Source organism: Ochlerotatus camptorhynchus, unplaced genomic scaffold, assembly GCF_037179485.1.
Source record: "Ochlerotatus camptorhynchus isolate MF236.1 unplaced genomic scaffold, CSIRO-AGI_Acam_v1.1 ptg000517l, whole genome shotgun sequence".
NCBI classification, from domain to species: Eukaryota; Metazoa; Arthropoda; class Insecta; order Diptera; family Culicidae; genus Ochlerotatus; species Ochlerotatus camptorhynchus.
In genome coordinates, this window is record NW_027041001.1 from 67,936 (window position 1) to 80,146 (window position 12,211).

Below are 12,211 nucleotides of genomic sequence, written 5' to 3' on the forward strand. Positions count from 1 at the left end.
ATGTTCTGCTCAGTAAGCAAAAACGGTTACTCTAAGGCCATCGAGCCCCTCATATCACATAATACCGTTGCTCAAATTTGTGTATCCATTCAAACCCGGAACCAACGACAACAACGAGTTTCGCAAAATACACGATACACAAGCGATTTTACCATAAATCTCTTTGATATGTAAGGACCTGGGACCGCGTTTTTCTGCTCAGTACGCAGGCCACTGTAACCGACGATCTTTCAAATCCGAAAACTAAAAACTACGAAAAAGTACTTAGGCCTTCATTAAGTTCCACTTTCACGCGACGTTCAATGACAGGGTCCTATCCAGGATTACATCTGAAAAATCCAAATCTGGCCAACGCCCACCCTAAACCTAAACCTGTTCTAATCCACCTGAAATGACTAACGAATGGAAGACTTTGACTACCCAGCCATGCAATAGTCTCATTCCGTGCCTTATGGCAACTTGATGATTCTATTGTGCTCATCTTTTGGCACCACCCAGGGGAGACTTGGTCCTGTACCCAATGCTTAACTTATCTCCATTCCACTCAGCTACTCGCAATTTCTTGTGATATAGTGGGCGGAATATTATTATATGAGACAATTCAATGCAGACGTCTTTCCAAATTTGGCAGATCGACAGGTAATCGGTGAGTTACCACGATAATTGCTATTCAACAACTCGACAACGTCCCATCGTTAACGAAATGACGTCATCGAGCTATCGATCAACTACCCTGGTTATCGCCTGGTACATTATAGCACGATGCTAGGAGGCGAACCGGAAGAATCGATGAGCTACCTCTCCCCCTATGCGATATGCAATAAGCTTGAAATGCGAAGAAGAAGAAGAAGATACCCTTGAAGTTTTTCATTACTGGAACCCAGTCTCAGCTTCAAATCACTTGTCGCTTTCAGGTATCGCAACACCCTTTTTGCTTCCGTCCAATCCGCATTCGTTGGTTTGCTAACCTGCCTTCCAAGAATTGATGTACTGATAGCAATATCCGGCCGAGTATTCACCGATAGATACAGCAAACCTCCGACGAGACTCTGAAACTTCTCATTGTTCGGAAGTCTCTCATTCTCCTCCTTTTGCAGTAAATATCCGACGTCCATTGGAATCCGTGATCCCTTAGCTTCCGCAAGTCCAAACTGCGCAACCAACTTGACGATGTAAGAATTTTGATCCAAGCAGTAGGCGTGACATGCTTTGTCACTCTTATATCCAAAAAATACTTCACGTCACAAATTTTTGTGATCTGGAACTTGTTCTCCAAGGCTTTCACAACTCCATCGTATTCTTCGTTGTTGGATGTAACGATCAACATATCATCTACGTACACCAGGATGTACACTGTGCTGCCGTTCCTTTTCCGTACGTACAGACACGGGTCAGCGTCCACCTGTTTGAATCCAAGTCGCTTCAGAACATCATTCAGCTTTTGGTTCCAAACTCTGGCTGATTGCCTCAACCCATATAGACTCTTACGCAACCGACAAACTGTGTTACTTCCAACGCGCAGTCCGGGTGGTACTCGCATGTAAATAGTCTCCTCCAGATCACCATTCAAATATGCAGTCTTCACGTCAACGTGCCTAACCTGCATTCCGTCATGTCCAGCGACAGTCAGAAGTGTACAAAGCGTCACCTGTTTTGCGACCGGAGCAAAAACTTTGTCGTAGTCAAGACCGAGGTCAAGACCATACCGCTGAGTAAAACCGTGTGCAACTAACCTTGCTTTATACCAAATGATTTCACCTTGCTCATCCTGTTTCTTCTTGTAGATCCAATGGCATCCGATTACTTTGCTTCCTGATGGCAATGTTGTCAACTCCCAGACTCCATTCTCGCTCAGAGACTTCAGTTCATCATCCATGACAACCTTCCAACGGTCACATTCAAGACCATTTACTGCTTCTTGATAACTGCGAGGTTCTTCCTGTCGACACTGAACCATCTTGCCATCTGCCAAGTAACACTCAGGTGGAACACCTTTGGTTAACCTTCCAGAACGACGAGGTGTTTCTACGAGTTGCTCCTCCTAGAAGCGAGCCGACTCCTCCTGGACAGAAATAGATTCATCATCCTGGCGGAACACTTCACTACCATTAGCATCTTCGTAGAGACTCCGATCTTCAAGACCACGTATCGTTTCTTCGCAAGATTCTTCTTCAAAGGCACGAAAATATTCGTCACTGTCTTCATCCGATTCTTCACCAGACACTTCGTATTCAGTATCGGAATCATCCGACTCTTCCAGTCCCTCACCGCTATTCGGCCTTACTGACAACGGTGGTAACTGAAGCAATTCGTCCTCGATGATATCCTGGACATTCTCATCCGACTTCAAGAAACGAGCGTCTCGACTGAAAACAATTATGTGAGTCTTCAAGTCAATAAAACGCCACGCTTTATGCTGCTGGGAGTATCCAACGAAAGGCATTTTCGTTGCCTTCGGCTGCAACTTCGTTCGTTTCTCCTTCGAGATGAAAACGTACGCCTCTGTACCGAACACCTGGAGCAAGCTCATGTCCGGCTTCGAACCACACCAAATCTCGAAAGGCGTCTCCTGTACCGGCTTCGTAGGCAACATGTTCTGCAAGCAGTTGGCCGTACTGACCGCCTAGGCCCAGTACCGATAGTGTAATCTAGATTATATGACCACACACCGCGCCATCTCTACCAGCGAACGGTTCTTAAACTCAGCGACTCCATTCTGCTGTGGCGTGTATGATGTCGTTAATTGCTGCTGTCATACCTTTCTGTTTCATAAAACGTTCCATCTCCGCGTTACGGTACTCTATTCCTTGATCAGACCTGATTATCTTTGGCGGCCTACCGAATTGCGTTTTCATACTGCGCACGAAATCTCGGATAGCATCCACCGTCTCCGACTTCTTGGACAAGAAATACAGAGTGGTATAACGGCTGTAGTCATCGATCAAGGTCAAAAACAAAACACCGGGCGTCGGTGGCGGCGATATTTGTTGACCTTGATCGATGACTACACTACACTATACTCACGCCGACCGTATTCATCGGTCCACACAAATCACTGTGTACCAGGTCCAAAATCGCCTTCGACTTCCGCTTCGCTTCCTTGGAAAATGGCAGCCAAGCCATCTTCCCTTGCGAGCAAGGTTAACAGGTAGTATTAATAGAGCAGCTATTTACCTTAATACCAGTTGCCAATTCCTTCCGCTCGAGATCCAGGATAGCTTGAGCATCACGATGTCCCAATTTCCTGTGCCACTCATGGATGCAACCCTTCTTGTGACACTGATCCGATGCCACATTCGCTCGTTCCACCATTGGAAGATGATGGAGACCCTTGCTCCTCAGCGCAACAGCAACAACTCGGTCCCCACTCACAATCGTGCAACCCTTCTGGTCGAAAATGACTCGTAGGGTAAACGCTCCTATAGTTGCGGTACGTTAGAAGCGTTAGGTTCCTATAGTTGTGTATGGAGACTCCATACACAACTATAGGAACCTAACGCTTCTAACGTACCGCAACTATAGGAGCGTTTCCCCTACTCCTTTCTGCACCAGCCTGCCAACCAACACGAGATTCATATCGAGTTCAGGAACAAATAGCACTTCACTGAGCGAAATTTCGTCACCATCTTCACCGTAGCAACAAATCATGCACGATCCGACACCTTTCACCGCTGCTCGCTTGCCATCGGCAACCGTCACCGATTTTGGCGTATCTGCTCGCGGTTCAATTAGCGACACAAAGAACTTGCGATTTGCACACATGTGCGAAATCGCACCGGAATCGACAATCCAGTCCTTGACCGCACTTTCACCGGCACCAAATACGAATCCTTGCACTTCGGACTTCGCGACTTTAGCCTTCGCTTGCTGCTTTGAAACCTTCTTCTCTTTGTTTTCACCCCTTTCAGAACTGCTGGCACCACCTTCGTTCTTCTGCCGCTTCCACAGTGTACAGTCTCTCCTCATATGTCCGGGCTTTTCACAATAAAAGCACACAACACTCTTCTTCTTATCGTCCGTCATCATTAGAGCGTCGAATGAATTTGGCAAATTTCGAAACACTAGAACCACCTGAAGGTCCTCGTCTAGCTTTGTACTAGCGTTAGCCAGCTTCTCGAACAAATCCTCAAACTCCATCAGGTGCTCTTCGATGTTGTCATCATCGTGGTAGTTCCTATCGCAGATCCGTTTGAGCATATGCACTTTGGTCGTCAGCGTCTTCTCTGGTGCTGCCGCTCCAAATTGTCCCACACTGCCTTCGCGGAATTCGTATTCCGAATGTGCCAGTGTTGACTTCTTGATAGCAACAGACCGATCGTTACGCGCGGCAACCAGCACCGCCGCATTTGCACCTTCCGCAGCCGCTCCCGGCGAAACGTACTTCCAACGTCCTTCTCTCATTAACATAAAATCGACTTACAATTTCCACGAATCATAACAATCGTTCGTAAGCTTCCCGATTCCCGTTCGCTCCATTTTATTGAATCAAATGTTCGAACAAATTCAATAAAAATAACTCGCACTTTTGTTTTTTATCGACTTGATGAAACGTGTTAACTTTTCTCACAAAACAAAATGGCTAACTCCACAGGCCCATAAACTGTTAGCCGTGAAGTAGCAGAGTAAATAAAACACGTCTTTACTGGTCAAGACAACAAACTCAAATGAGGTTTTCATTCATCCGCTTGCACGGCAATTAGGTTTTGCACCGTCGGGGTTAACCTCAATCTGATGACAGTTCAGTGGTACTGTTTACGTGGACTTAGTCGATTTTGTCTTGGGTGGATTTTTTCGGTAATTTTTCAGACTGCAGTGAGATGTAAACCACACTTCTGCAATGTCCACCAACAACATCCTTTCAACGCGCTGTTCCTCGACAATTTTCAAGTTAAAATTCGGAAATTTTAGAATAAATTTGTTGTTGAAAAAACGACTAAGGGGCTGTTCATTAACTACGTAAACAGTTTTTTTTAGTCTTGACCCCCCCCCCCTACGTAGACAATTATCCATACAAATAAATTAAATTTGTATGGACCGTGGATGATTACCAACCCCAAGCCCCAAAGTGCTTGTAAAAAGTACCACTCAGCACGGCGTTCTCCTATAGCCGAAGGAAGGAAATGAAAACTAATAAAATAAAATAGTGAAATAGTTCACTCTGCATATGTAGGTATGCATTTGATAGTAGACATACGATTTTCCTTTTTATTTGTAAGGAGAATAAAAAAAACTTACCTTTAAACCTATCGACTGGATCCAACGTATTACTCTATCATTGCTCCATACTAAAACATCATCCGAAGTGTTTTCTGACGCTTTTCTCCTTTCTTCGAGGATGTTCTTGTCGTAGTTCAACCGCTTTAGGCAGGAAATCCCATATTGGAGGCTAGTTCGATGAAAACTGTCTACCATTTTGAGCTGTCCTCTGAGATCTTTCTTGTTCAAATGGTCCAGCATTCGGGCATCCACAAGGCATTCCATAAATGTTGTTCGGTACTGCGGAAGGCCCAGTCCAGGTAACCAGTAGTTTCCTATCCATTCATGGTTCATATCACCTGAAATTATCAAAGAAGCATTGACTTATTTCAAATAAATAAACATGATGTTGAGGTAAATTGAGTAGTAGCCACAAGTATGTACTTCTACCTTCCACTTCACATTATCAGGGGCAATAATCTTATCATACAGCTGTCCTGCAGATCTGAAAATTACACTCGGGGTTTGCTTCTCTTTAACTAACTGACATTTTATGCATCGTATATTGAGTAGATTGTCATGCCTGGTCTTGAAAATCTTGCGGGTTGGAAATTTTCTCAGCTTCCACAAAACATACTACTTGCTACTGCTACTTGCCCCTAACCAGAGATATTACTATTTGAAAAGGGCATCATAAGAGATAAAACCAATTATGTTGCTTGAAAATAGCTGAGCTATAACTTTTCTGAAAAATGTATACCTTTATTTCTGGAAATAAAAAAATTAAATATTTTATTTCAATGATAATAAGAACCGTTCTTGTATTGATTGACACCAAAATGAGAGCTTTACTGTAAGCAACACGTTGTAGAAGAAACTTTTTTCTTCTATTGTTTCAATTTCAGTTTCATATGATTTTACTTGGAACCAGAATGTTTTCCTATATTTTTGATCTTTTATCATGCCCTTGTCTTAACTGTACTTTATGTTAAGTTATCGTAATAAGCTGAATAAGCTTTAATTCAGCTTTAAATGTTTGTTGTCAATGCTCGAATATCAAAAAAGTTCTTTAAACTTTATTTTATAACACCAACACATTTTTTTTGCTAGTTTTGCCAACACTACCACTATGTGCATCGCTACCCAAACAAAGAATGAAAACTAAATTTGATATTTTGATATAAGCGTTCGTGATAACATATTTTGCCTACCGTGTGGTCGAGTTAACAGTAATCATAAAAAAATGAGATCTAAATGGTATATTTCGCAATATTTATTGATATTAATCTACATACGAATTGAATCTACAATTCGATATAAAATTGATTTCTTCCTGTTCGTTTTTAATACTTATACTAATAAATTGTCGAATATTGTTACTAACTTTTGTAGGCTTAGTCGATTTCTTAACTCATATTTAAATATATGTTGTCATAAATCTCAATAAAATATCAGTTCTCTCCCAACAAAATAAATTCCATAATTCATGTATGTTAAAATATGTTCGATGCGAAAGAATTGATCATTCATAATAATATAAGAGTCATCGTAGCATAATTTTTTACATTATTCGTGTGCCCTATATTGAATATAATCCCACTAGAATTTTCCATGAGAACTCTAAATTTAAAAAAATCTCGTCTTCTATTTCTATGCTATTGGATCTAATAAACTTCAATCGTTCGTCATATTTTAACTTTTGGGTTTTCTTCGGGTACCAAATTCGCGAATGCCAGTTGTTGATTGGAGGTGAGTCTGTTATTAGTCTATAATGACAAAAGCGATTCATTATATACTTTCTTGTAATTTGTACCACTGGATGATGATTTCAGGTTCTGTACTTTAATAGGGCACCATTAACACTTTATTGATATTTTTTTGATTTTGAATCTTGATATAAACCAATAGCTTTCAAAACATTTAGATTACTAAATTTGATATCATGATAATAAAATAATAACTAATTTAGATTTTTTATTGTTTTCCTACCATAGTTATAAAACATATTTTTTTTAGTTTTTTTTTATTGGGTATCAAGCTGGAGCTGCGTGACAGCTTAGTTTTCAAGACTTGACCCATTTGAATAAATTTCGCTTCTATCTTTGACAATACAGCAGAAGGACTAGCCTATGTTGGCCGCTTGAACACTGGATTCCGTATGTATTGTTTCAAGATAGTTATAGAAAAAAATGCTGTGACGTGTGCGCGTAGATACATCCGCGTAGTAAACCGATTGAATAAGTAAATCCGTTTCGAACGAAATATCTAAATTATGTAAGTTACGAAAACCGCGTGAATTCCGAAAGCCGTGCGAGACAACCCAAGCGAGAGAAAAAAGGCTTATTATCATTTAAAGAATGCCACCAAAATCAATGTGATGGCCTATGTTGGCAAGCTGATAAATTTTGGTTTCCCCCCTAGATATTCTACTTATTTACTACTGAGCTTTGTATCAAATTAGTTAAATTAAAGAACGTATCAATCATTTCAAGATTTCGCGACCGCACCGAACGAATTCTATACTACATAAGCTCAAAAGCGTTTGACACGCTCTACCGAATTGCGTATCACTTCTGCGTAAGCTCCGTAGACGTAGGCGCGTTAACTCCGACAGTCGGCAAAAGTTTAACCTGTACCAACACCGCTTAAGGAACGACCTCGAGTCAGTAAAACCGTTTAGAGCTAAACATCTAAATTACGTAAGATACGAAAATCGCGCAAATTGTGAACGCCACGCGAAACAACCGTAGAGAAAAAAAAACAACTTATTATCACTTAAAGAGTGCCACCAAAATAAATGTGATAGCCTATGTTGGCAAGTTGATTAATTTTGGTTTCCTCCCTAAATATTGTACTTATTTTACTGTTGTGCTTTATTTCAATTTAGTTATTTTACCGCACGTATCAATCATTTCAAGATTTCGCGACCGTACCGAACAAATTCTATACTACAGAAGCTCAAAAAACTTTTGGTGAGCTCTAGCGCATTGCGAATCACTTCTGCGTAAGCTCCGTAGACGTAGGCGCGTTGATTCCGACAGCCGCGAAAAGTTAAACATGCATCAATACCACATAAGGAAAGATCGATTTTACGTAGGGTTTAGTTCATAGATTAACATTGACTGCTGTTTACAAATGTAAGTACTTGAACACTAAGAAATAAGTTAACTCAAATGCTTTAACCGCATATATAAGAGATTTCGTGTATTAAGAGAATAATATAGTAATCGAGTACAACAAACTCAGGGGAATACAATACCTCCAAAAGTTTAAAAGTTATTAATTGTCACATACCTCTACTTTTACTTATTTCCTAAACTATTCCTCTCCTTGTTAATCTGCTTAATGCCATTGGTCTGCTTGCGTTTTCTTATTAAAGTTCAAGACTAAATAAGAAGATTTATTCTACAACTTTAAAGGTTAGTTACCTCCCTAAGTGGACCCCCGCATCCTAATTCTTTTGTTAATCTACTTAATGTGATTAGACTTGCTGAAGTTTCTTATTTAAGTTCATTTGATGATTATGATATCTCATTAGTCTAATTTAATAAATTATTAAAAGCTCTAATTCACCTAATCAATCATAACCCGAGCTTTATTAAGTACCTGCACTTGTGCTTGTAATCTAAAATTAAACGTGTTTCAAGTACTTTTGATTTTGGCCTATACCTATTTATCATATCTTAGTTCGACACAAGTGACACCTTCAAGTGACTAAAATGCTTCACTTTGAAGTTAGTTTCCTAGCTGATTTTTAAATTATATAGGGTATATGCTCCAACTATGCTCACACGCTTCCACTATGTTAGAGATAAACTAGCCTAAGGCTAAAAATCTCTTTAATAAAGAAAAAAAAAGCTTCCACTATGTCGCACCACAACAATACGTATGGGTATGTCACAATAGAAGCACACCACAGTGGAAATCTCGAGCCATAGTTCAAACACTTATCCCAAATCAAAATGAAGCACATATAAGATTAGTTACAATACCATGTACAAAAATGATGTTTAACATTGTTTCCTGAGTAATACTTCAATGAAAACAACAATGAAAGCTTGTCACGCAAATAGAAGGAGCACCGTTGGGCACTTTCTGAAATATTTCAATAGTATAATTCCCTTGCAAACCCAAATGATGATGATGATGTTGATGATGATGGTCCCACCTCTTACCCCTACAAAGGATTGAGCTGGACGAGTTATCTTTAAGATTATTAAATATAAACATTTTAACCAGGTTTGCTAACAAAATCGAGCTGGTTACAAATACAGATATAAATGTCCTGTTAAATATGCTATAGGCATCAACCAAAAACATTCAAATGTGTAACTAGTTATCAAAAGTCCAAGTATAGTCCTCGACAATACTTCCATTTACACGTGACCTGGGATTTACACGTTTAAGCTTCCGCAGTACCAGGACCATATCCAACGAAACGACTTCCAGCCAACCCTTTACTAATTCAAGGCTTTTGCCACAATTTTCACGTATTAGTCATTTATACCTGTATTCCGCGCGCGAGGCTCAAACCATTGTAGACTACTCAAATCGAGGCAAACAATGTAGTTTTTTGTATATGCTACACAAATTACTAAAATGTCTTTATGACAGTCTCCATACAAAATAATCCGTTAGAGATAACTTTGTCAAGATACATGATTTATCCATTCATAAAAATTTAACAGCTCAATAAACAGCTTTTACATGTGAAATGCAGCGTCTCTTAAATTCTGTAAGTGTAGTTGCACGCTTGATGTGTCTAGGCATCGAATTGAAAACATTTATACCTTTGAAAAATAATGAATTTTATGAAGCATTATTCAAAAGATGTGGTGTTCTTACTTCATCCGCGTTTTTAGTGTTAGTGAATCTATTACATCTTAAAATCAAACGCATTGCTTTATTCTGCAAACGCTGTTATCTGGATATTTGTGTTTCATTGGCCAAAAATAAAATGGAAAGGCAAAAGTCTAGATGAGGGGAGATGATTGATTTGTATAACTGTATTTTACTACCAATATTTAAATCGTTTTTCAAGCGACATAGAATTCCATACTTCTTGGCAATTTTCTTGATGACATTGTCAATATGAGAATTGAACTTGAGTTTGTCATCAATAATCACGCCAAGATATTTAATTTCCTGAACGCGATCAATTGTCTCATCATCAATAACAACAGAGACATCATCATCTACACGATTTCGCGAAATTATCATGAATTTAGTTTTACTTATATTCAATTTCAATTGTTTATACTTCAACCATCTACTTAGAGAACGCAAATCTTCATTCAAGCGTGAAACGGCTTCTTCTAAATCTTTAGCTGCAATGAATAACACAGTATCGTCAGCAAAAAGATTAATATCACAAAACCGTAAAACTCGTCGCATGTCATTAATATACATAATAAATAAAAGGGGCCCTAATACACTTCCCTGAGGCACTCCAAGGTCATTGTCAACAGGACAAGATACAAAATCATTAAAAACACTCCTTTGTTTTCTGTCAGATAAATAGCTTTCAAACCATTTGTATGCAGAACCCGAAATTCCAAAGCACTTGATTGTTCTCAACAATAAGGGCCTAGAAATTGTGTAATTGTCTAATAAATCTATCTGCGTAAAAAAAATAAGAGTGATTTGCGCAAAACCAGCCAGTATCGCACCCAAGGTCAGTGCCTATATGTAAGCGTACTACGACGCGGTTCTCAATCAAAGGAGGAACAAGTGTGATACTATCACTGCTGGACTAGATCTTTGGTTTTCTCATGTAGTGGTTCATCAGAGAGGGGAAGCTTAGTAATCCCCAATGCCTGCCCATGACGTCATTCTATCATGCTGCATGAGCCAGCAACGCCGGCCCCAAACCTACCGTCTCCAACACTCCACTATAAAGCATGAAATTAAGCCCGCCCACCAACAGCAAGGTGCAAAAACTAGTCAAGGGGAGGGATAGTTATAATAACACATTTTTGATTGCTTATTTTGTTTATCATTAATGAAATTACTAATATCCAAACGCATACATGCATTTGTTATCAAGAAAACATGATTTATTATCTTTTTAATAACCTTCATATACCATTTAGATCTCTTTTTTGTTATGATTACTGTGAACTCGACCACACGGTAGGCAAAATATGTTATCATGAACGCTTATATCAAAATATCAAATCTAGTTTTCTTTTTGTTTTCATTCTCTGCTCGGGAATCCAGCTCATAACTAGATTTCGAAAAATGTGGTCCTACTTGCCCCATATTCCGGGGTTGTTAGAAAAATCAACCACATTTCACATTGTAAGCGCATGTATAATATTAAAAATCTGTTTTATGAAAATTTCTCCCAACGCTTCCAAAACTCAACTTATAATATTCCCACATAAGCCCAAGCTTCCTTTTTGAAAGTAGTAGTCACATAGTCACTATGAACGGAGTTTCAATTTCCCGGCAAGTTAAATGACATATCTTAGCCCTGCTAAGCAGAGTGCTGCTACTTCTTTTACACTCAAATTAGCTGGCAATCAAGGCAGTCCTTATAGATGTACCAACTACCTGCATGCATTTGAATTTTTAAATGACAACATTTGCTTGTTCAAGGCAATCGCTGAGTTTCGAAGTCAACATTTCTAGATAGAGCTGGAATTAGGGCCTAACAGCTTTTGTAAACAATGACTTCTCTTGATGATTTCTAGAAATTTAAGGCTCGCCCACGCAAACCAACATCCTCATCGGGTAGGGAAAAAATTCCCCTCCGATGGTTAGGTTGGTCTGCGTGGACGTGCCTTGAATTCCTATCGATAGAAGTCATTATTTACAAAAACTGTTTCGCCCTAATTCCTGCTCTATCTAGATTTGTTTTTGTTCATTCTGTATTGTTGTCAATATCAATATTGATTCTCATATGGATGATTTTGAGTATCAAATGCAAAAAGATTATTTTCACAAATATAACGTTGAAGAATTTAATGTGTTGTTTTTACACTCAGATGAAAAATTGTTGTTTTATGCAGAA

The 12,211-nt window shown here is 39.2% G+C and overlaps 1 protein-coding gene across 1 annotated transcript in view; it reads right to left on the reverse strand.

Moving 5' to 3' along the window:
* LOC135712922 (liprin-alpha-1-like) overlaps positions 1-12,211 on the reverse strand; it is a 95,890-nt gene that overhangs the window by 19,517 nt on the left and 64,162 nt on the right. Inside the window, exon 5 of the mRNA XM_065236020.1 lies at positions 5,236-5,555. Within this exon, the coding sequence (XP_065092092.1) occupies positions 5,236-5,555 (320 nt within the window). The remainder of the gene's footprint in view (positions 1-5,235; positions 5,556-12,211) is intronic.